Source organism: Lichenostomus cassidix, chromosome 3 (assembly GCF_008360975.1).
Source record: "Lichenostomus cassidix isolate B80296 chromosome 3, HeHo_3.0, whole genome shotgun sequence".
Taxonomy (NCBI): domain Eukaryota; kingdom Metazoa; phylum Chordata; class Aves; order Passeriformes; family Meliphagidae; genus Lichenostomus; species Lichenostomus cassidix.
This window is the reverse complement of record NC_139483.1, coordinates 55962730-55988320: the sequence shown is the minus strand read 5'-3', so window position 1 is coordinate 55988320 and position 25591 is coordinate 55962730. Positions and strand designations below refer to the sequence as shown.

Genomic DNA, 25591 nt, shown 5'->3' with positions numbered 1-25591 from the left:
TCTAGTTAATTTTGACCTAGGTGCGAACTAGAAGTTGGAACAGAGTCAGGAAATACCCAGAAGTTTTTTCTATTTGTAAAGGTTATGGTGCTACCCTAAATTCAGCATCTCCTTGGAGCTATACCAGCTCAGACGTGTTAGAACAGAGAACTGCTGTCAAGGTGGTGAATGAAGCAGTTTTGTTACCCCACAGTTTATCATAAGTTTAGAATTAGCTGATGTAATCCTTGCCAGTTCATTTCTGTTTCCTAACTGGAGGAGGGAGGCTGGAGAGGTCAATGACTTATATCTTTGTATTTTTCCTCCATGGAAAGTAGCGGAAATACACCAAGGAATAAGGGCGAAAAGCCCCAGTTAAACTTTAGACAACAAATCAAAAGAAAGTAACTAGGTAATTAAATTTTTTCTTCAACATGATGAAGAATCCAAAAAATACCATTTAAAAAACAAAATTACATTTTTAAGATAGTGGTTTAAATAAAAAGCTTTAAATAGCTTTTAGTCTAAATGTATACATCCTTTAAAAACGATTACCAATACAGGGAAAGAGTGAGAATGAAGAAAGTGATTACTCAGACCCTTCAGATAAAATGGGCTCCTTCCTGAGTTTTTTTTATTTTTATGAAGTGCTAAGCATTGACAGTTTTAAGACACTGAGTAGGGGCCAAACAGAAATACTATGCCACATTACAACTGAACTGATAAGCAAGCTGCTCCCCGTGAGTTGCTCATTACTCACGAGTTCCCATTGTGGAAAAAGATCCATGATCCTGTCAGGGAAGAGAGCATTCTCAAGTCATAAGTTCTGTGTTTTTGGACAAACTTGCACTCCATTTTCTTGGGAGGACAAACAGCCTGAGTCTTCCATTCAAATGTCACAGCACAACCAAGAGTCTCACTGAGAAGGTATGGGCTCCCAACACCAGCATTTTCATCACATGTAAAGATAATGGTAGATTCCTTTCTCGCAGTTGCTGTAAGGGGAAAGGTTGGAAAAAAAGAAAAAGCATATTTTGCAAGAGGCTTTCAGGCACGTATGGATTTTAATGCAGCTAAATCTCTGTGTTAGCTAAGATCCTTGCACATGAAGTATAGGAAGTACTTACTGCTACTACAGAAGCCCCAGTTTTCATCTCCCTGGTAGTTTTCAGTTGTAGCACACCATGGCCTGTTTTTCCCTTCTGTAGTACATTCCTCATAAGTCTTCCCTTTGTACTTGAAGGGGAACACACAGAGCTCTCCCTTTTCAGTCACTGAGAAGAAAAGGTAGAATCTTTTAAGTACATGCAGTAGAATAGGAGGCATATTCATATTCAGGACCTTATCCAAAGCCTGTACTTCAATACCAAAGAATGTGGCAGACAATAGAAATACTGAAACATTGCATTTAGTTTCAATTAGAAACTAGATGTAACATACAATTAGCTACAATCATCCCTACAGTAAAGGTGCACTGTCCCTTCTAGGGAGATATAAGCTGATGTTGCAGATTAGTATGATGCTTGTGATTTAGCAAAATTATGTGTTTCTATTGCTATATGCAAAATCTATGTTGCTTCCTCCTGACACAACAAAACCTAGTATTTTAAGGGAAAAATATCTTGACAAGTTTTGAACATAAAGAATGCGTCTGCTCCGATCTCACCTGGAGGGCACCGATCACCTCCTGTATATTGCAAGATGACTGTTTCATCCTGGTGGCTATAGACCATTCTCATTTCCTTTATGTTTCCAAAAGATGACACGCCACTTTTAGATGTCAGACACACTGCCCCATCTCTGCATGTTCCCTGGGGCAAGCCTGCCTTACTGCACACACCAACATGGTAATTGTTGGATCCAGAAAATACCTGTGTATACAAACAGAAGCATCACAGCAAGTCTAGAGTCAGTACCTTGAAAATCACATAAGTGCTTCATAAACGAAGTCTCAGGCAGCACTTGCATAATGCAGGAGGAAAAGATAACTAATTCTGCAAGTCTGGCCTTCCTTAATATGCCAAAACTGCAGCTAAAGCACACAGGACCACAGATAAAATCTGTTCAGCAGACCTGCTTTCTCATTCAAGATTCTGTCAAAGGTGAAGATTTCTTCTTCCTTTACCCATCACTGTGTCCGCTAATTTCATTCTCAAAAACAATAAAATATTATACCCTCTAATATTACTCCCTCTGTCAAAAGCCAAACAAATAGAAACTGACCACTGCATATGTTTTAGCCTTTTCTCATACCCCAGGATGCTAAAAAGAAATCCTTCCTGCAGTTTTAAGATGTTGATAGCAATAGGCAATTACTAACTAATAGGCAAAATAAATTTTACACCAGACAGCATTACCTTGAATGATCTTCCAGAAAGGCTGGTCAGGTTAAAAGTATAGTGTAGCTGTTCATCAATCACAGAGCAGCCTAAAGTTTTCACTTTATCAGGACACACAACTGGTGTTTCCCACTCAAACACAAAACTGCAGTCAACTTTCTTTATCATCTTTGGCCTACCCTGTTACCAAAGAAAACAGGAAGACATGAGGTTTAGTTTTTGGAGAGTTTGTTATTGTTTCTGCATTCTCCCCTTCCCCAATAGTTAACCTCAGTTACCACCATGGCTTGACTACTGACTGTAGGACTAACACCATATTATAACCAGCGCAAAAACAAACTTAAACGGAAAGTGCATTCTACCCAGCTCCAGAAAACAATCAAGTTACACAAGCTTTCTTCTTAATTAGGGTTGAGACTTTGATGTTCAGCTTAGTTGCAAGCAGCAAGAGTGTGAGAGCTGTGCTTCTTGATGGCAGACAGCATTATGAAATTTCACTGAGTTAAGGTTTAGACAGAGTGCTGCTTACTTTATGATGTTTTAAACTAAACTAAACTATCAGTATGGTCTGTGTAATATTCAGAGCAGCCTCAAGTTTCAGCTCATGCCCTATGTTGATGGAAAATAGCTTTATAATCTTCAGCCACCTCTAGTTTGACAAACATATCCAAGTGCTTCTCTACAGTTTGTTGAAGCATTAAAAAAAATCAAAAAGTGTTAACTTCACATCACCATACTAACTCAATTTAGTGTTCAGGTGTTGATACAAAACAGAAACATGAGTAACTGAAGGCAATTTTTTAAAGTTCTGTGTGATTATGGAAAAGGTTACAGTCTAGGGGGAACATTTCACAGTAATAGCTCCACAGTTACACTGTGTTCTTGGGTTAGCTTGAAGTACAAACTTCAGTATATAAATAAGGTGCAATACAGCATTAAGTTTAATGTCAGCAGTAAGTTACCATTACGTTACTTCCATGGAATCTGATCCTTGAAATCATCAGAACCTGTTACTCTCAAGCCTAAAGTTCATGCACTCAGTGAAATTTTGGCTAGTTAAGAATACAAATATGATACTTCTTGTTGAAACTAGTACATCCATACATTCTAGAAACAAATCTTTGACTTAAACAAAGTTAATGCTGGTTACTACCTACTTTCAATTACACTCCAATATCAATGTAAGTTTAATAGATGTGTTACCAGACTAGTTCCTTGGCTGCAGTGGAATACAATGTAAGAAGTATAGTTCAATTTGTTGTTCGTCTGACAAGGAGTAGTGCTGTTGTAAGTGATGTAAACTTCATTTGCTGCCTCATTAAACTTGGGAGGTTCAGTAACACGGCCAATATCCTACACAAGCAAAGATATGTATTAGTAGACTTACAGGACACACCTAGATTCCAGATGAGCCCAGAGATTCAGATCACTTCAGATTCATCTTCTTGGTTTACATGGGAGCACAACTATTGCACTTTTGAAAACTGCATTCTATACTCAAAGAACAGCCATCACATTTCAATCCTAACAAAACACAAGCTGAGCGGTTCAAAACACTTCTTGATTAAGCCTGGCAAAAGCCAGGGAGGTTCTGCATTTTAGAGGTAGATTCTTCTTTACATCAATGTGCCAAATTACCAACACATCACTTAAAAGTAGCATTAACAATGGAGTAAGGTCCCAGTGTTGATGTGAAATTCATGGAAAGCAATCTCAACTGTTTGTCTACCTTCTAGAGCTCACAAACAAGTCCTCAGAAACAAAAGCCTCCATCACTCAAGGTAAAAACACAGACAAGGTAATCAATCCCCTGTAGCATGCTTGCTATGTATGCAGCTGTCAAATTCTTACATGAAAGACCTACATGCATTTTGAAGCATGCTAGCATCTAAACTGCTTCAAACTGCAACAGGTTATCACAAGATCAATTAAGCCACACACTGGCTAAGACATTCTGCTTCCCAGTGTCTATATTGGGCATACAGCACTAGATGAAAAAAATTCTCTGTTGAAATTTTTGATATTTATCACTGTATCGAATCTTCTGACATCCAAAAAGTCCACTGGGGTTCAGGACAGAAAAATACTTCTTCATAGGGAAGGAAAAGCAATAAAAGAGAATTTTGCAGAGATTTTAATTCTGCATTCCATTTTTTTAATCCACTGTCAAGACTCTGGTTCAAATCAGGTCTCTAAGGCAAGATACTATATTAAACTATTAGGGAAATGCACATTTCAGTGATTCCTAGCATAGTACTTACTACTGGTGATTCATTAACAGGAACCATGCAAACAGCTGCTCCAGGTGGGCAATTGACATCTTTGATAGGATTGAGAGGCTCACAAATATTGATGTAGAAGTCTGGAGAAACATCTGTAACATCTTCATCCACAAATGCCTCATAATACCCAGTGCGATGGATCAGAGGAGACAGGTCAATAACAGAACTGCCGTTCATTACTGAGCACTTCACCTATGAGAAGATATGTTTATTGACCTTATTCTTTTGTTACTTGCTTTAATTGACAAATATCCTATCCTTCTAGGGGCCAGAAGCATAGCTACACTTAGAAGTTTCAAATATAAGTAAACCAGTATTTGTTACAACTTTTCCTTGTCTATGGATACTAAGCACCTACAAGCAGCACATGAAAAACCATGGCCTTTTAAGCATTCTTACGGAATGGAGTCTCTATCAGAACAATAACAAGATAAAGCTCTGCACACATACTCCAGTCACTACGACTTTGTAAGGTCAGTCCCCATCCCCTCCTCTCCTCAACTCCCACACATCATTGGATCACCTCCAACAAACAAGCTTGGTTATAACAACATTATAACAATGTAAAGTTAGTGTATTGAAAGTTGATGGCTTGAGTACTAAGTTTCCTCAGAAGTGATTTCAAACACTCTTAATCTGCATAAACCTGACAGTCTATGTGGAATTTGAGAAGTCTGTTCTTGTTTAGATTTTGGAAAAGGAACAGCTAACAAAATTACCATTTCATTTTGGGACAAATAATCATTGCTGCTACCTAGCTATCATCACACTAAAATAGCTTGGGTCACAGTGAAAAAAGGTGATCAGAAGTGCACTAAGGATCACCAAATCGAATTAACAGGCTAGAAAACACAGTGGGGTTTGGTACTATTGATTTGTATTGCAGCATAGTACATATTACTGAAGAGGAAACCAGAACTATGTGTAGCTGAAGGAGGGGACATGTGACAGTTCCTGCTGGGAAGGAAAAACTGGAAGATGTTTTCCTAAAGGGAAGCAAGACCTATTGTAGTATTGAAACAGTGATAAGGAGGAAAAACAACTTGTTGCTGAGCATGATGGTCACACTAGAAGTAATCAAAGCACAAAAGAGAAGGATTAGGCAGATTCACAAAAGAAAATATTCAGGTTTTAAGAAGAGATCTAAATTCATTCAACAGTTCATTTAGCCTTCTATTCCTAGTGCTGCCTTTTACTCCATGCACTCACCCACTACTGGTCATTTTAACTAGCTAAAATTAACTAAAGACTATCTCAAAAGTATTGTCTGGAGCACCAAGTTCAACTAAACTGACCAAATGGTGTTATTACAGCATGTGCTGTACATCAGAAGCAGATTCTAAATTCATCAAGGTTTATCAGGTGTTGCCCTGAGCAAAGTGATCACACACTTGCCTGGCCTCTGCTCACCCGTCCAAAAACAAAGACTATCCCCATGCACAGAGAAGCTATCCATCATCAACTCAACCTTGGCTCTGCTGGTCTGTTGCACCAAAGGATCTTAACCATCACTTCCCAACATAACACTCTATGGCTTCCATTTGAACTGTACAGAAAAGCAGCTAAGAAGTTCCACAAAGGGGTTATTTTCAAGTGTTGGAAGTTTTAACTTGGCTCAACATGCAGAGTAGAAGTTTATCAAGTATTGCTCACTCCTGTTGAACATGTCTGTATGCACAGCATTTGAGAACTCATACAAATTTGGGTTCTGTACTTCAGCAAGAAACCTTTCCCTCAAGGAATTTAAAATAGACTGCTGCTATATCTAACCCCCCTCAGAGATTTTAAGTCCCACAAGTATTTTCTGCAAAAGTAATCCTTACCTCTTCTTCACAAGCCAAGGAAGTATGCCAAGAGAAGTAACTAGTGCATGTCTGCTCATCAAAGGACACAAAAACAGGGCGGCTCTCATCTCCAGCATCAGACTTGCACACAAAGCTAAAATAGCTTTTATGCTTCAGTGCAGGGTCTGCAGGGCAAGGATCTCCATCTTCATAGACAAGCTTTAACACCTGATCTTCATAACTTAAAGTTTGACTCTGTTTTCCAGCATTAACTGGTTTTTGGCCACCTGTGATGCAGACAGCTGAAGTGGAAAAAAAAAAAGAAAAATTAAGAAAACAGATAAGTCTGATGCAACTGCCCTGGAAAATTGCACCATACAACATAAACAGTAGGAAACTTAAGATTTTAGTGTCACTTTAATTTTCCCATGAAAGATAGGCTTCGCCACACTTTCCAGAGTTGCCATTAAACTGAGCTGAACTGCACTGATACAAAGACCAAATATTGCCTTTAATACTTCATCAACCAGCTGAATGTACTGTGTCTATACATGCTTAAGCAACCACAGAGCAGTGTTTGGTTATCTAAACGTTCTGAAAACCGAACGATTAACACAAAATGTCAGACAGATTATATACAATTTTATTAAGATGCCTCTTAAAAACCAAATTGATCCAACATTATCTTCGCACTACCCAAAAACAATTTTAATGACAAGCAATATTCCTATTTTAGCATCTAAGATGCATAGGTATTATTTCATATTCAATTTGACAGAAGAGCTACTAATTCAACCTGCAAGTAAACAGATTAAAAACCAGTTAGTTAAGCAGAAAGTTAACTTCTACTAATGTTTCAGAAGCACCCAGAACAGAACAGAATGCCAGAAAGAAGACTGGCTGAAAGAAGAAGGCTTGAAATGCAGACACAGAGCCCAGTGCAGATGCATTACAGCATCACCATAGAGTTCACTCTAGCTGGAAGCTTATAATGTCTCCATTTTCACAGCACTAAAGAGGTGCAGTAGAAGTACCTACATTCCTGCCCTCATGTCAAAAAAAACAAAAAAAACCAAAAAAATTCATTTGGAACTAAAGGGACTGGGACTTAAAGTGAGCCCATGAGAATGACACTTGGTAGAAATACATGGTCTTGTTTCCTACAACAGTTTTACGTTCTTTTCCTAGCCAATACAGCCACACACAGCTGTTCCCTTCACTCCTTCTGCATTTGCAGTAAAACATTGCATTTTACTGTAAACTTGAGCACAAGCATTTCTTTTGGTTACCCGATAGTCAATGATTACAGTACAAGAGAGGATAAGATGCTTACCAGCTCCATTAGCACATGAACTTTTAGCTTCAGCACAAACATTCAACTCAATTATTCTGTTGGGTGAACCACTGATGGTATAGCCAGACTCTCGCTTTAACGATGTCAAATCAAAGAGGTGGCCTACAGAGAGATCAGGGAACAATTTAATCTCTTTTTCAGATTCAAAATCAAGACACTTCTTTGTATTAAAAGCTTTCAGTAACTTAATTTAGTAGGCAGGTTAACCAGACCCTATTTGCCTGCTAGCTTAGTTACTTATTCACATTAACAGAAGAAAAACTAGTTTTGGACTACAGAGCATTTATGTTCCAAGGGACATTGCAGTGCCTTACAAGATATTTCTACCATCAATAAGCTTGTTAGTCACTATCCAGAGGACATGTTACACCGCCCTTTTCTAACAAAGTCTCTCAAGAACACAAACACAGTAGTGCTGCTTCCAGCAGCCTCTTCCACATACAGAATCCTGAGGTCTCATCCTTACCTGTTGCAGGATTGGTTACCCGACAGTCATTTTGCACATTGCTTTTAAGAGGACATGCAGCAGCAGTGAACCATAAGAAAGTATATTCACAATCTTCAATGGCAGTTATAAGTTCTGGCCTTGATTCCTAAACACAAAACAGCGGAGAGAGTAACATCTCTATAAAATGATAGTGTAAGATTCCATGCCAACAGGTTTATCCATGCAGCCTGTAGCTGAGCTCAGTTCAAACACCAATCCTAGAACTTAACAGATCATCGTGGTCCAGTGATTTAATCCAAGGACAGAGTATACAACTGTGATTATATCAAATACACAACAGTACTGAATCATTATCAGGAGAAATTAAATTAATGAGAGGAGAGCTAAGGCCGCCTAGAGCAACAGAAAATCCAAAAGGCGATTCAAATCTCATCAAATGGAAGAGTACTACATGGCAAGGCATACAGATGTGCAAGAATTAAGAAACACAGCCAATAGCATTATTTACTATTTGAAACACTTCGCAACCTGCACTACATTCAACTTCAAGACATAAGCAGATGATCTGAAGCTATTATAGACAATAAAATTTCTGCTAACAGATTGTACAAAAAGATCTCCTAAAAATTGCACAGCATCTAAAATTCAAGTACTTTAAGTCCATCTGCTTGCATGAACACATAAAATCCCAGCAGAAGGAATGCACTTACAATTCTGCTTTCATCACACTTGAGGCGCAATATTGTTGTTTTGTTCCGAATTTTATCTGGACACTGATCTCCATTAATGTATTTCAGGATAGAAGTGACGTTTTCCCAACGAGGACCATCAGCCACTTCCCCAAGACTGGTACATTTTGTACCCTCAATGAGGGAGGCAGCAGCATCAGAAGGACAGGAACCTATACAGATAAACAAAAACTTCATTATCACTCCAAATGTTAGTAAAGTGTACTTGCCTGGAATAAAACTCCACTACTCTACTTTCAGGTATATCATGGCTGATGTCCAAGCCATTGTCCAAACCATACTCACTGGGGTGTACTTTCTCCAAAAAGCACAACTAGTAGCAATTGTCTCACTTAAGGTCATGCAAAAAGTAGGAGCAGCTACCATTGGAGAAGTAGACTACTACAGAGCAGAAGGCTACAGTCTGTTACCTGGTCCTGCACTGCACAAAACAGAGTCACTCAGAAGATGCCACAGAAAAATTCTGAAGCAATTATATTAATCTTTCAGAGCTATAGCAGACTTTGGATAAGCACAGAAAAGCAAGAGTGCCAAAGTTATCCAGAGAAGGTAAGAGCTGCTAGTGAATCTCACCCACTAAGCAGATGGAAATTAGGCCCACAAATCTACCTTTCCATCTGATGCTGAAATCACACCACTGTCTCCACATACTTTGCTTTGTGATTTTTTCCCCTCAGCCACCGGCAGTACTGTCCTGCCACTTGCCTTCCCTAGCTACAAGAAGAATATATTTTTATTTTGCACTTACGTGTAGCACTATACGGTACTAAGGGCTTGCAGACATTAATATAGTATTTCTGGGTAGTAGCAGATATAGCAATTGCCTCCCAGTTCTCTCTATGTCGTGTCAGGGATGAAAAGTCATAGAAGTTTCCATCATTATCCCTGTACAAAAGATCAAAGGTATGTAAAATAATGAAGTATTTTAAAGTTGCAATTCTTAAGTTACTACAGTAATTTTAACCTGATAACTCTAAGCAAAGTATTATGCCGGAAAAGAAGTCTCCATCAGACTCAGTGCTCCCCAGAAACCTCAAATTCAGTAGAGAGATATATCACTGCACCAGCTACCCCCACAGAAACTGTCCATATGCACACAGCTCTCAGCCAATGCAAGAGTAATTCCAACATTTAATTCAAGCATGTTGGCTTTCAGTGCATGGCAAGCACACACACAGTTACAGTGCACTGTTTTACCTTAGGGCAGAAACCTGTAACGAGGCCAGATGTTCAAACTCTGAGCCAATTATTAGCCACATTTGATCCCTCTTATCCAGTCTTAATGAGCTAATACTTGGTTTTGACAGATATAAATGACATTTTTCCTGAAGCTCTGTTTGGTGGAAGTTCCAAACTGACAGTTACAGTCTTGTTTAAATTAGACATTGTTAAATAATAACTAAACACTTGCAACAATCTAACAGATTCAACATTCAACCAACACATACCCAACAGTTCCCTTTTATTATTCCCCAGAAGCATCTCAAATTTTTTTTTAATTAAATTAGTTTTGGGAAGAAATTTAAAATATTTTGCACTGGCATTGAATGCTACATTCATTGGCGAAAACACAATTGCTAAAGAGGCAGTGTTGCACTGAATTGCAAGAAGGTTGTATTTGTCTCTCTCAACATACAGCTCCATTTTAATACTGTGGAAACAACTTACTTGTAGGAGCACTCAGTAGATTTATGAGGTGGGCAAGCATACTCAGTATGCCATTCAAACATGTAGGTGCAGTCTGGAGTTTCTTTCAAAAATACAGGCTGAAAGAACACAATACAAAAGTAATTTGCTTTCTCATTTAGACACATTGAATCTACCAAAATGTCTCAGTTGTGCTTCAGGAAGATCCAGGAAGCTATATATTACCTTAGAGCCACACTAAGCCTTTGACCAGCTGAAAAGCATGGCTTCTTCCAAACCTGAGTTTATCCTCACACACACTTCTGATAAAAGCACAGCTCTAATGGCTGCCTCCCCAACGAAATAAGAAGAGCAAAAGTAATTCTAGACACCATTGTTTAAGAACAGGAAGGGAAGCACAAATATAGACAGATACTAAAAGCAAGTAACCAGCTTATTTTAGTCTGGCCACGTAATACCTACTTTTTCGCACATTCAACTTCCTACCTTTTATTCCTTACCAAAGAAACAACTGTTATTTATGGTAGAACATCCCTTCCCAACTTCTCAAAGAGCTTTGGTGATGACAGACATCACTTAAAGGAACAACATGCCCTGATCTTCCTGAGCAATGACAAAGGTACCATCCATGAATAAGGAAATTCAAAACATTCTTCATTTTTTTTGTCCCCTCACAGGACCTTTGAATCACCTGTCTAATCTGTAAATGATTATGCATGCTCTTCATCCTACACTTCCATACTTTAAAAAGAGGGCAACTCTGGAAGACAGTACATACAGGAACCATGTTTTGAAACCAACCTCAGATGTAGTCTTGTCACAATAGAATAATATGGCAGTTGATCGTTCATATATTTTATGACATTTTTCTCCACTGGTGTAATTAATCATTATTAAACCATTTTTGAAAGTCAGTTTGTCTGTAGATAAGCCTAGAAGCAAAGAGTTGAGAAAAGTCAATAGCTACAGTAAACACACAACTGCAGTAATGGCTCTGGCAACAGGGTCACATAAACAGCAATAACATGCTCAATTAAAGTATTGATAGACCTCAACCTTCCTCTAAAACTTGTGATCTACTTATTGAGTGCCTACTGCTCCAATACAGTAAGGTTGAGCTCATTCACAACTGAGTGTCAAGATAACTACATGCATGACATTTTAACTGCACATTAAGCAAAAGTGTGGGGGGCTTTATCTCATTAGAGGTACAAGATCAGCAAGAACCTCTCTTCTATTACACCACAGCTTCAATTAAACCCTGGCTAATCTTCCCATTCCCTAGGTTCGTTTTGGTAAGTGCAGTACCTGCTACTTTTTTGAAAGCACTGTCCATCTTCTTTACTTGACACGATGCAACACTGTGACCCTCTGCCTTGCAAGGTTCTGTTATTTCTCCACAAACTCTGAAGTAGTAGTAATACTCATCTGTACTCACTTTTATGTCTTTATTGGAAAGTGGCTTCAGGTCATAAACGTGACCATACCTTGGATCTTTCACCTGGCAATCCTTCCCTTTAAAGAAAAGTTAAGAATTTAAAATACAATTAAAGATCTATTAGCCTTGCCAAATACACTAGGGACAATTAAGGCTTACTGGCACATGTAAGGGCACAAAAATGAGTAGCTACTTTAGGGCAGTGACATCGAAGAACTATCATAGTTCAGCTAAGCAACTCATTTCAGGAAGTCACCAATATCTAGAACTATGTGACTAAGCTATAAAAATAGCACATTTCTTTTAAAACTGCCACTACAGCAAAATGCAGAAGTCCCACTGTAGCTCAAAAACTACCTCAGAATGGTGTCACAAGTTCTTCCTTCAGCTGTGCTGAAGGTTAACTACAGAATCAGAGGCACTAAGTCCAAAACTTGCTTAATTATCTGGAAAGAACAGCAAGGGCACAAAAATCAAAGCAAAAGGTGTCCTAGATATCAGTCTTGTATCTTCTTTTAACAGCTGTGAAGTTTGCTGAGTTAAGAAAATAATCAATCATAGGAAATATTTACTCCAACTTACAAGTCTACAAAGATGTATCTAAAAAAAGGTTTAGGAAAATTACCTAGTTTCATGAGTTTCATTAGCTGATATACATCAGTGACTTTGCTGTTGATCAAATCCTCAGTTTTAAAGTGACCCTTCCATGTGATTGTAACACACGAACATTACGCTCTTCTCAATCATACAAGTTGGTATCACGCTAAATATATCAGTTTTCCTCCCTTCAAAATCACAATTCAATCACCAGTGTCCTGCACAATAATTATGTGCTACAAAGCAGTAGTTTGTGAACATTCCTCATTCCATGTGAGATCACTAGCAGTTTCAATGTCTAGAAATGTTGCGATAGATGATTTACAGGAAGCTCAGATGTGTTATAAGTAATTATCTACCAGTGAAAAACAAAGCCAACAAAGGCAGAGAAGATGCCTATACACTTAACCTTCCATCTAAGAGACAATCAAGTACCAGAACTAGAACTTGTGAGTCCTTGTTGCACATCCTGGAGTCAAATGCAAACTGAGACTCCCCCATTACTCTCTTCCCCATTGTCTAACAATGGCCAAGTTTAAAGTCTTGCTTCTGGTCTTTAGTGAGCGACAGCAAATTACTTGCCAGGCATAGAATCAACTGTGTTCTCATGAAACCTCATGTTTTAATATTTACTAGCAAGTCTGTCTGTGATTTAACAAGGTGCTACTATGCTTTCTCAAAACAGCATTATTACTCTTTCTCTAGATAGGCCAGTACATTTGTATAAGTACAAGTACATCCTAATCTGCACTTATAACATTAAACAGGATTCTTAGCTTAAAGCTCAGAATAAACATCCCTCCACAAGGCAACACTTTTTATAGAAAGATTCACAGGGCAAGAAACCAACATAGCTTCTTAAGTACTTACTACTTTTACAGAGTTGTTCAATACTTTAAAGCTCAAATAACTACACATACCTTCTGCTTTGTGAACAGGACATGCTGCCAAGGTCCTCCAAACAAAGACAAACTCACAGTCATTCTCTTGCTCCAACACTGGTGATCCCTACAGAACAGAGCCACATGAAGGAGGCTTACTAAAAATTACACTGCAAGTCTCAAAACATACATGCATGGCTTTTTTTTTTCACTCCACTTGCACAGTCTAAGATCCCCACTATCAAATTTCAGTCATCATGTTCAGCAAAGAGATGCTTTTGGTGGCTCTCAGGATTTCATGATAGTTCACTGTTGTGTTCTACAGGTTCAGTAAAGCAGACAGATTTATTAAGAGACAGAGAAAAACCCTGTATACAAGATTCTACTTTTTAAAACCACTCTCTCCATTTTAGGAGGTGTAAATATGGTCTATTTTGTTACAAGCACTAAAATCCTCATTAATAGCAAGCAGAACACAAAATTACCATTGTTTGATCACACTGGAAGATTATACGTGTAGAATAACGCTGATTATCTTTGCATGTGTCACCATTCAAGTAGATAATGCTTAATGACCCATCGGTAGCAGCCTGGGGGTTTATCTGAATGACTCCAAGGTTCTTGCTTTTATCAGCGTATTTCACACAAGATCCTACAGCACCACCTACAGGAAAAGAACTGGGTTTTAGTTCACAGCTTTGACAACTGGAGTTAAATTTGTTGTAAAATAATATAACAGGTTAGCATTAAGAGAGTTTTGAAGCAAACTGTTGCAAACTCCTGAAGCAGAACACGACAGACACATTCATAAATACAGTCAGAGACACTGTGTGCCTAAAGCCTTCAAGGAACAGAACAAGTTACTGTCTGCATTCACTGAAATCTTTCAAACTGCACTAATTTGTCTGGTTCCACAGGCTTGTAAAAGAGTACAGTAGTGTTAAACATATTAAACTGGCTTGAAGTACAATAAGACATGGCATAAGCTTCTCATTCTGGCCTCATTCAGTTAGGACTTCAAGATCTGACTTTCTGTACTAGTTTCCGTTGGGGTAGAGGTAATTTTCTTCACAGTGATGAGTATGGGGCTGTGTTGTGGATTTGTGCTGAACGCATGGTTGATAACATAGAGATATTTTTGTTATTGCTGAGCAGGGCTTACACAGAGACAAGGCCTTTTCTGCTTTTGTACTGCCACATGGCAAGGGAAGTTGGGGGTGCACAGGAGTTTGGGAGGAGACACAATGGGGGACAGGTGACCGAAACACACCAAAGGGATACTCCAGATCATATGACATCATGTTGAGTATATAAAGTAGGAGGAAGAGGGAGGAAGGGAGGATATTTGGAATGATGGTGTTGGTCTTCCCAAGTCACCATTACACGTGATGCAGCCCTGCTCTCCTGGAGATGGCTGAACACCTGCCTGCCCATGGGAAGCAGGGAATTAATGCCTTGTTTTGCTTTGCTTGTACACACAGCTTATGCTTTCCCCATTAAATTGTCTTCGTCTGAACCCACAAGTTCTCACCTTCACCCTTCTGATTTTCTCCCCAGTCCTGGTGGTGGGGAAGTGAGCAAGCAACTGCGTGGGGCTTGATTGCTGGCTGGGGTTAAACTATGACACTTTGCTATCTTCTTTAAAAAAAATAATACAGTCAAGGATCCTGGCAAATACTGCCCTCAGTGTAATTTTCCCAAATGCATTCACATGCATCTCAATGTGATAGTCCTTATAAGCCCTAAGACTGCTCTCAGTCTGAAAGGTCATATGTCAACATATGTCACCCATGCTATTTCTGCGATTAAATGGGCAGGGGTCAATAAATCCTACTAAAATACCCAGGGACATCATTCTGACATCATATAAGGTCTTGCATCAAAAGTCACAAGTTAAAAAGCACTTGCCACTTGGCTTACCAGGACATCCAGTCACATAGGGCAAGGGCTTGCAGACATTCAAGAAAAATGTTCGCTTTTTTGCTTCCTTTGAAGTGTCTATAGCAACCCATGGCTCACCCTCTCTGCTCAAGTCACTTAAGTCATACTCATTGCCAGCAGCATCTGGAAGAAATGCGGTACATGCAGTAAGCTGAGAGAACTTAATATTTGCAGCACAATTGGGTTTGAAATTATATCCGTTTCACTGACAAATACACAATTCAAAATGATTTTCAGAATGACATTAGACATCCCTTAAGATGCCACAAAAACATCACTCTGCTAAATGCAGAAGAGAGTTGCGTTGACAGTTACTTCCCAAATGTAACTATTCCACAATTCACAGGTGCATTTTTACAGATGCCAACACTAAATTAACTCATTTGCTTCAGAGTTGGGCTGAAGCAGCACCAGTCACAATAAGGATTAAATGTTTTCAAAGTAATTATCAACTTTCTTGTGTATACCACAATATTTTAAATTAGCTTCTTTCCCTGTTTTTGTAGGTTAAGACTGCTTCAAACAACTTACCTCCTCTCCCACCCTACAACTTATATGAAGACTTTATGTCTTACAAATGTCTTCACAATAGATATTCTTAAAGCCCTCTGCTGAGCAGAAGTTTGCTGTTCAGTAGATCCTTCCAACATTTGTTAGACAGAGAGCACTTAAAATCCAGGTACTCACCTGTAACCTGACAATCTACAGGAGCAGGAGCACAAGCCAGAGCTGTGTGAAACTCAAAAAAAGTATCATGGACATCCAGCACAGTGTTCATCTCCTGACGCACAAACTTAAGCTCTCCAGGATACGAATCATTACAAATGAAAGTCACTGTGAACATGTCTGATGTTCCTGTAAAACAAACATTTATCTGTTCATAGTTCTGTTTGGAGTATTTGAATTCAAGTTCAAACTAATAGTTGACTTCAAAATTTTCTAACAGTTTATTACTAACTGCTTCAAGGATAACATTACCTTACTGCTTATGAGGCTTTAGCTGTAAATATGCAAGCCTTCCTTAGAGAGCTATGAAAAAATTGCCTAGCAGCCACAACCACCTCTACAAATAAGAGACCAAAATGCTTTGACACATTTCAAGAACATAATTACCTTCACTGACCTGTGCTCCCTATGCTCTTTGACATATTTGAAGAAACAGAAAACCTATATAACATCATCAGTGGTACCAGCAGCCTCCAAGTTACAACACATATAACGAAGTTTCAGGTATGTGGGTTCTGTTTGTTTATAAGAAATTCAGTGTAATCACTGCAGAACAAATAATATTGACACTATCTAAGCAGTATATGTTGAGTTCCATTTAGCCCTCAATAAATGACAGAATTATGCCAGAGAGCAGAATTTGTCATCAAAATGCTTAACAGGGTTATAAAAATATTAGAACCTCTCAAAGCAAAAATACAGAAGAGCTCAGTCACTTATTTCCTGCTACATATTATGTGAAAAAATGTCACAACTGAGAAAATGAGAGATCACCCCAGTAATTTGTACAGAGGACAAACACACAGAAGTATCTGAGGTTCCTGAATCCAAACCCCAGTTTTCCCAAAGTCTTTTGTTGTCATGATGTCATATTTCTGTGAAACTCAGTTTCAGTACAATTAGAGAGCATGTAATATCCAGAAGTTAGACACGTATTTTTCATTAGTTTTACCTACAAAAGAGACTTAAATTCATGAAGTAGATGTACATGAAGTACTAGAGCACCAGAGTACTAGAGTATTAGGAATTTTAAAAATTCCACTTGTAAGAGTATAAGCTTACTGAAAACTAACCTTTCAGACATGAAACAACTTTAGAGAGCACTATTCATGAAGCTAAAGCTTGAAGTTATTACTTCACTTAGAAAAAGAGCCAGAGTTCATTTTATTTGTTTTCCCAATTTGATGATCCATTTTTTTATGCAAGGATCAGTATTTTTCATCTGCTAAGGTAAAAACCCTATACTGTATTGAGTCGCTTTCCTTGAGTTTTGAAATGCACATCTATTACTGAAAACTGAGCCACTATCATTCTGCATGACTTTATTTCTTCCTAAAATTTCCATATAAGCCAGCTTCTTTAAGCAATTAATACCTAGCCAAATAGACTTCAGTACATGAACAAAAGAAGAAATAAAGACCACTCACACAGTTTTTACAATATGAGCATCCATTTCCACTGTGTAGCTCCTGAACTCACCTGATTCCACAACAAGAGGACCTCTGTAGGTAAGAGTCAGAAACCCTTCACTGGATAGATAAAGGGTTTTGTCCAATTCCACTGGCCTCTGAAATGTCAGGTTTTCTACTTCACACCCAGCAGCCGTTTTGCCATTGATTTTACCACAGTCTGGTACGTATCCACAAATGTTTAGCTAGAAGTTTTGAAAACATGTGGATGTATCTAGTATTAACTGCATCAGAAAAATAAGGTCCACATAGCCCCTTCACATCAGTAAAACTCCCTTGTTGAGAACTATTTCAAGCAACATGGCTGTCTTGCAGTCTGGAAATGACAGACATTTCAACTATAATACAGTAACAGTATCCTCAATCTTCAGATTACAAGGTCCACAAATTCTCCCCACTAGAAGTAAAGGATGTGGTTCAGCATGCTTACTCTTGGCCTAAGATACTACTATAGTATTATCTGTGACAGCCGAGGACTACTGACACCTGCAGATTACATTAAAAACACTGATATGGACAGATTAAATCCCTTTCTAGGCTTTCCCTGCCAATTTCTTCAGGATCAGCAGATAAATTGGTAGTACACAACAGAGTTCATAAGGGGAATGTCACCTCAAAAAGGTAGCTTCAAAAGTGTGGCTATCTTATGTTCACCAACAGCCAGAAGTTTAATGCTTTTAAGACCATCCAATGGATGAAGTTATCTTTCATTCCTTCCCTCAATAACACTGCTTTCCTGCCAACTCATATTTCCTAAGAGGACCGAGTGAAAGCTCCACTAGATCACTAAGCAAGACAAAAAAGTGCAACAGCAGCACCCATAAACAACACATTGTAAAATTCTTACCACAAAATTCTTCCCATTGCCAGCCACCATATAGCTGTCCTTAGAATCTAATGGCTGCAGGTTGAACAGAAAGCCAGTGTTTGGATCTCGTACAGAGCAGGACTGGGAAAAAAATTACAACTGAATTATTTTCTCCTTCTGCATTTCCTCTGTTTAGGTTTTACCTTAAACTTCTTTCAAAAGCCAAAATAGTGATTTAGACATATTCCTATAGCCTGCATACAAGAATACCAGAATACAGCTCTGGCAGGAGTTTCATTCAATTCTTTTGTACATTTATTCCATTCTTTTTGTCCACTGACATCAGCCACATACCAACATATCAAAGCAGAATTTAACAGATGGCATCTATTGTATTAGCTGAAAGCAAGGAAATTTTAACTGAGGGTTGTCTTCACACTAATGTGTTTATGTTAAGACCTGTAAAGTAGAAGCAGCTGAGTAGATTTCACAATATTCTGTGCTGGAAGAGACCCACAAGGATCACTGAGTCCAACTCTTTAATAAATGGCTTGTATGGGGATCAAATAGGGATCAAACAGCGATCAAACCCCTCAACTTTGGTGTTACTAGCACCATGCTCCAACCAGCTGAGCTAATCTCAGGGTTAAGTGTGAAAACAGAAAAATCTCATCTGATGATCTGCACAAAAAAAGGACAATACATATCCTTACATATAAACTCAGTTTTACTAGCGACACAGGAAGGGAATAGAAGAGTCAATACAAAAGCAAGTAAACTGTTCTCAAGAGAAAGCACCTGAATACTTCGGTCAGAAGTTAGACATTTCAGAAATACTTCAAAAATAAAGCAATAAGATATTACAAGACTCCATCATGACCAACTCAAGACTTCACTTTAGTTAGTTTTCTTCAAGAGCCATTTAAACACAGCCACCAAGAGTGCTAGAAAAAAAATAGTACATTGAGACAACAAATACAATTTACATTCTCCTTTCTCACCTGAGAATCATCTTTTGTTTCCTTGATTGGGCAAGCAGCCTCAGTTTCCCATAAGAAAGTGGCCACACAATCCAGAATAGCAATAAACCGTGGGCTGCTGCTCTGGAAACAGATTGCAGGGAACACCAGAGTAAGTGTAACAGCTAACACTCTCATGTTTGAGATTCCACCTTACAAGAAACTGTCAGGTTCTTCTAAAAGACTTCACTACAAAGGCACACAATTCCCACCTCACTTCCCTCTCCCCGATTTATTTTGAAGGTCATCACTGAAAACTTTGTCTAGTTAAACACTTACCATGTCACCAAGCATTAGCCAAGAACTGAATCTGACATCCAAATATTCAGATTAAATTCAGTATTAAATCTGGATATGTAAAACTAGATCTTGTCTCAATCTAAGCTTTGAAGAGTTGTGGGGTATAATACATAGTCCATAATTTTAAAAAAAATTTAAAAGCAAAAGTAAAGCAACAAGTCTGTTAGGTGAGGTAACAAGGTAACAGGAATATTAATTATATACACTTCATCTCAGTGTTTTCAGACAAAAGCAAAGTAGTTCATGACTGCTTCATGTCACACATTTTTAACCTCTTGGGTTAAAGATCATGTGGGTGAGGGGAGTAAGACTTGCAGATTCACAAAACCAGGCAGAACAAGTCTAGGCAATCTTAAGTCTAATAATCCCCTCAGTCTAAACTTCAGTATGTGGAGTTCTATCAACAAAAACTCCATCATTAAAGAATTCTAGAATCAACAATCTACACAGAATGCAGAACCTAAGCCCGAAGATACACTTTACAATGTTCTTCCTTCTAAGAAAGTCCATGATATTTGCACTTTTAAGTCCTCATGTATTTTTCATGCTAATTAGACTAGTCTGAAATATTATTGTCCATCAAGGCTGTTTATTTTATCATAAACAAGAACTAGATAAAAACTCTCAGACACACACTTCTCTAGCATCCAAATCAAGTTGGTTTTTACATCTCTATTTTAAACCTTCAAAAAGTCTCTCAAAAAGACTCCCTATAGCATGAGTCTGCTATACACTACACATCTTCATGTGGCTTCACATTACAAGATGAGAAACCTAGTATGATGAAATAACAACTGGAAGATCATTTGTCCTTACAAGAGTGCCCCTGGAACAGACAAAGTGGATGGTGGTGCTATAAGTAGTTGTCTTTCCCTCAGCATTGATGCACACAGATCCATTTGCATATGTCAGAGAAACATGTCCAGGTCTTTCAATTACTAGTTCTTTGCTGGCAACACCAAGATTACTAATAGAGGTGACTTCAGAAAAAGAATCCTAGAAATAAAGAAAAGCATGTCAGCAATTTAAAAAAAATAGATACACCAAAAAGAAAATAACCTGTATACAAGAGTATTGTAGGTATCTTCAGAGTTTTGAGGATAACAACGGCATAGAAATACCTGTACATTTCCCTCCCATTCTGTCTTCAAGTTTCACATATTTAACAGACAACCTCCACAAATAGGTATGGTTTGATTTTTGTTGTTTTTATTTTTAGTACAATAAGGTGCTTGTAGTGCTTAGAATACCTATCTGCATCTCCTGGCCTACACTGCTTAGCAATTTAGGGAAGCCTATGCCTTCTACAGTAGGTAGAATTTAATTTTTAGAGCTCTTTAAAGCCTAATATGTGGAAGACTCCACACATTCTCAGCACTGACTGTTGGGGAAGATGAAATAGGAAAGCCTTATAGATATGATTACCTTGCAAAAGATGCTGAAAATATGGAAAGTATAAACGAAATTGAGATGAAGACAAGGTTTGAGTTGAAGAGTAACTAACAATGGTATGGCTACTGAAGGTAATCCCCCTTCTTGATAGAACAATGCCCTCTGCCTAGGCAGGTCCAAAGGTCAGAGCAGACCCTGCCTGCCTGGTAGAGATTCTAAAAAGCAGTTTTTTAAGGTTTAAAATATAACGCCGTATGGTAATGTGATGATTCTTATAGGTTGAATGTAAATGCTGTAGGGTTTGTAGCTTGTCTCAGATTGGTTAAAGAGAATTAGAATATTCAACACAGAAGATGATTTATTGTATTGTAAACGGCAAATCGCTCTCTTTTTTGCTCCCTCTTTTTGCCTCTCTCTCTTTCTCTGGCCTGCTTTGAGCTGTGTCTTGCAGCCTAGCAGGCCTCTCACACCCATGCTCTTTCACAATAAACTCCCAAGCTCTAAAACCCATCTTGAGAGACCTCTCGTTTCTATTTTATCCTCAAAACCAAATCACACAGAGTCGAATCCTACAACTGACCTCAGGGATCTGCCATGCTTGGCAAAGGCTAAAAGTCACTAGCAGAAACTGAGCACTAGAAAAACAGTAGGTGCTACTACCAAGGTCCAAAGTCATTGTCATTTGAACATAATTGGTGTTTCCTAGTTTTAAGAAACTACTTTAAGTCAATTGCAGTAACAAACAGAAGAACACACATCCAAAACAGCTGTCCACACACTTCTGCCCTTTTAAAAATCTTTTTAACAACTCTGCATTTAGGTTGACCCAACGTGCTCACTTTTTATTCCACTATCTTGAGCAATGAAGTAATGAAACCCTGAAATGTCTCTACACATAAAGTAAGCAGCCTTACACAACAAGAACTATTGCAAGCACAAGGAACAAGTAATAATTATTTGAAGTGCTGTGATGGCGATGACCAGCTTCAGTCACTCAGACATACCCTGCCACAGCAAGGAGGGAAGGCGTTCTTTCTGTTTTATAGAAGGAGTTGGAATGGCTTGGTGAGCCTCTAGTTCACCTTTCCCTATAGCTCTGAGCACCAATGAAGTCAGGCCTTGGGCAATGGGTTGATTCAGCCTATCAGCTGTTATCGCCTCCATGATAAATTATACTTCAGAGCAATACAGAAGTAGAAGCCCATAACCACCAACAATCTTTTTGTTTGCTTGGCAACACATCTGCCTAATCTACTCCTCAAAGCCAAAGAAAGCTCGAGAGGAGCAGTGACAAAGGATCTTTAAACATTTTTTCCACAGAAAAAATTCCATTTTTTTTAAAACAAGCCAGAAGCATGGTAAAATATCCAGGAGAACAGTCTGTTCCTAAAGCAATGTCTGTTCCTAGCAATCTCTCAGACTAAAGCAATTCATGCAGAAGAGATGTAGTTTGTCTGCCTCTGCAACACAGGGCAAAATATTATAAGTGTTGAACGTGACATTGGTACACTTATAAAAATTAAAACCTTGGTGTTTGAAGAGGTGGACAGGAGGTCTACCGTTCTGCTATGCTTATGCAACCATTACGGGTATACAGAATACCCCTTTGCACAAGGAGTCAGAATTCACATGGCTGTCTTAATCTCACTCATGTCTGTTTCAATCTCATTCACGTGGCAAACCAGCTCTGAGACGGGACGGAAAGGGTACTCACAGAAACAGGCCTATATTTCATCTGACACACAGATGCTCTCCGGTCACATCCTGGGACAGCAATCAGGGGTCGACAGACATTTATGTAGTACTTCTTGCGCTCGCTTGGTCTTGAATTATCCATGGCATACCAGTTTTCACCTCTCTTCTCAGATTTTGCTAATCTGAGCAGGAAGAGAAAGTTCTGCTCTAAGAACACACATTCTTCATAAAGTCTCTCTAGCTTTCTCAGTCTCAAGAAACAGAACAACCATAAGGCATTCCAGAATAACTTTTCCCTCTCATTTTTAAGTGCTACAATTATAAAGAATACTCCTGTGACATAGAGCACAGTTGACAAGATAATAAGTTTTTATAAGTAAAACCATCCCAAAAAGTCAGTTTACATGCTAGGAGGCAAGTCAACATACTAGAGGGATTTCAACATACTTGCAGTCAAGATTGTCACAACAGGTGAAGCCTCTGGTGCTGTCTACATTGGAAACCACCTTGAGCCAGTGCTATCAGCAAGAAAACCAAACTAGAATAGCTCAGTTACACTGCATGTGTTTCTTTCCTACCTTGACAAGTCATATTGGTCCATGGTGTTGTGATCAGTCACAACACATTCCAGCGGAATTTCTGGACAAGCATGTTCAGTGTACCATCTGAAGTTGTAGGTATAGTTATCTTCTTTCTACAAATGAGCAGAATAGGTCACAGAGGCTTTCCACAGAGATGACTTTGTGACTCATGGCTACTCCTTTATATGCCAAGCTTGCTATCTCCCCTTGGTTTTGGGGATATACCTTCTCAGACCGATTTGTGTTGGTCTGTCCTGTTATAGATCTTGGTACTCCCTGTGTCACCAAAAATGCTCTTGCCAAAAAAAAACCTGCTCTGGTTCTGTTAAACTGCTATCTGCTGTGTTACAGGACACACAGTCCTACCATTTGTTAGGCCAGTTGTTCTCAGCCAGTTTGGTTTTTTCCAGCTAGAAATACAAGACAATCAAAAGCACTAATAATTACATAGCCCAGGGACTAGAAGAGAGTGAGGTAAGAATCTGAATCCAGGTAAACAGTTTTCTGTTCACTGGACAAGGTAAGCTTTTTGGCTGCAACAAGAGTCAAATATACCAAGAGAAATAACTATTTCTTTTAGTCTGCTTTGTAGATACTGGTTATTTCCATAGATAACACTCCACTTGTTTTGACCTGGTAGCTATTCTTGTCAGCATTTAAGGATGGAGATCCTTCCTTCCTATAGAACTTCTTACCTGATATTCAGGCTGACCTATTCCAGCATCACGGTCACACAGGAAAGTTATGAGGGTAGATCGCTGTGTTTTATTCTCATCGTTGTATGCTGTACCATTTTTGTAGGTCAACTGAATCAGGCCATCATAATATGAAAGTTTGGAACTGGGCAGTCCAAGACTCCAAGACTGATCCTTACTAGAACAGAAAAAGTGAGTTTTGAGAGTGAACAGAATGTGAAATTAATTCCATCTCTAAAACAAGTCTTATAAAGACCTGTATAAGCTAACCACACAAGTTAGCTTATACAAGACACCATAAAAAGACATAATAAATAGGGTTGATTAGACCTCAGTGAGCTGGAATAAAAAGAACAGTGACAAAAGGAAACTTAAAACATGAACAGGCATCCTTTGAAAAGGAAAGGAAGTTACATATTGCTTAGATATCTATAAAACTTTAATACTCCTTTCTCTAAAACAGTGACAAAACCATCAAGTTCTCATTTTCCAAAGTAAAAGTGAAAGTGCAGATACCCTCAAATTGCAGACAACCTCATCTTGGGGTCAAACTGGCCACATCCAATTACATGTGGGCAATGAAGACCTAGCACTGCACAACAGCTCTCAGCTAGGTATTAGCTTTGGTTCAGGAATGTTTCTTCACTCTGACTTAACTCTATCAGACCTAGCTTGATCATCTTTCCCTGAAGAACATTTTTAGGGTCTGCAGTAAACTGTCCTTGGCTGGAGAGTAATTCAGAGCCAACTCAAGTACAGCTCCAAGTGTCTGCACTGCACCCCATCTCTGGCAACAGGCTGACCTGGAACCTGAAATGCACAGATACTACCTCAGACATAGTTTGCAGGACACAAAAGCAATGATGCTGTCAGAGTAGCAGTACACACTGGAACCATGCGGGCACAGCACATTTCATAATGAAGATCACAAAATTGTTAAGGTTGGAAAAGATCTCCCAGATCATCAAGTCCAACCATCAATTTAGCACCACCACCAAATTTTCATCACTAAACCATGTCCTCAAGTCTATATTGACACATTTTTGGAACACTTCCAGGGATGGCAATTCCACCACTTCTTTGGGCAGCCTTTTTCAATGCTTGACAACCCTTGCCATGAAGAAATTTTTTCCTATTATCTAATCTAAACCTCTGCTGACACAACCTGAGGCCATATGGTGCAACACCTAAGCTCTAGGCTCCACCTCTGTCTAAGGCAGCCACTGCTCATCCAAAGTGCAGCAAGCTCACATTCTTTAGGCCAGCTCTTGGAATACAGCTGACCCTCAATGTCCGGATCACAGGTTGGCTTAATACAGCTGCAGCAGTTAATCTAGAGTTTACAGTCCCTATGGATAACAAAAGGGAGAGCAATGGGCACATTCCATCTCACAAGTTAGCTGTAAGCAAGATTACATGTATGTGTACTTGGCTTGAAACAGCTGGCACTGTAATTACTGCAAACTA

At 38.7% G+C, this 25591-nt stretch overlaps 1 protein-coding gene across 1 annotated transcript in view; it reads right to left on the bottom strand.

Annotated features, from left to right (window-relative positions):
- Positions 1 to 25591, bottom strand: part of IGF2R (insulin like growth factor 2 receptor) — a 58616-nt gene that overhangs the window by 8782 nt on the left and 24243 nt on the right. The window contains exons 16-40 of the mRNA XM_085055880.1: positions 24125 to 24302; positions 23427 to 23542; positions 22868 to 23030; positions 20578 to 20757; positions 19444 to 19545; positions 18482 to 18583; positions 17645 to 17819; positions 16127 to 16294; positions 15419 to 15562; positions 13984 to 14162; positions 13538 to 13625; positions 11891 to 12097; positions 11384 to 11514; positions 10604 to 10701; positions 9684 to 9820; positions 8897 to 9087; positions 8205 to 8331; positions 7718 to 7840; positions 6424 to 6686; positions 4580 to 4792; positions 3522 to 3671; positions 2337 to 2498; positions 1646 to 1850; positions 1107 to 1253; positions 740 to 974 (exon numbers count right to left, since the gene is read on the bottom strand). Coding sequence (XP_084912006.1) covers positions 740 to 974; positions 1107 to 1253; positions 1646 to 1850; positions 2337 to 2498; positions 3522 to 3671; positions 4580 to 4792; positions 6424 to 6686; positions 7718 to 7840; positions 8205 to 8331; positions 8897 to 9087; positions 9684 to 9820; positions 10604 to 10701; positions 11384 to 11514; positions 11891 to 12097; positions 13538 to 13625; positions 13984 to 14162; positions 15419 to 15562; positions 16127 to 16294; positions 17645 to 17819; positions 18482 to 18583; positions 19444 to 19545; positions 20578 to 20757; positions 22868 to 23030; positions 23427 to 23542; positions 24125 to 24302 — 3984 coding nt within the window. The remainder of the gene's footprint in view (positions 1 to 739; positions 975 to 1106; positions 1254 to 1645; positions 1851 to 2336; positions 2499 to 3521; positions 3672 to 4579; positions 4793 to 6423; positions 6687 to 7717; positions 7841 to 8204; positions 8332 to 8896; positions 9088 to 9683; positions 9821 to 10603; positions 10702 to 11383; positions 11515 to 11890; positions 12098 to 13537; positions 13626 to 13983; positions 14163 to 15418; positions 15563 to 16126; positions 16295 to 17644; positions 17820 to 18481; positions 18584 to 19443; positions 19546 to 20577; positions 20758 to 22867; positions 23031 to 23426; positions 23543 to 24124; positions 24303 to 25591) is intronic.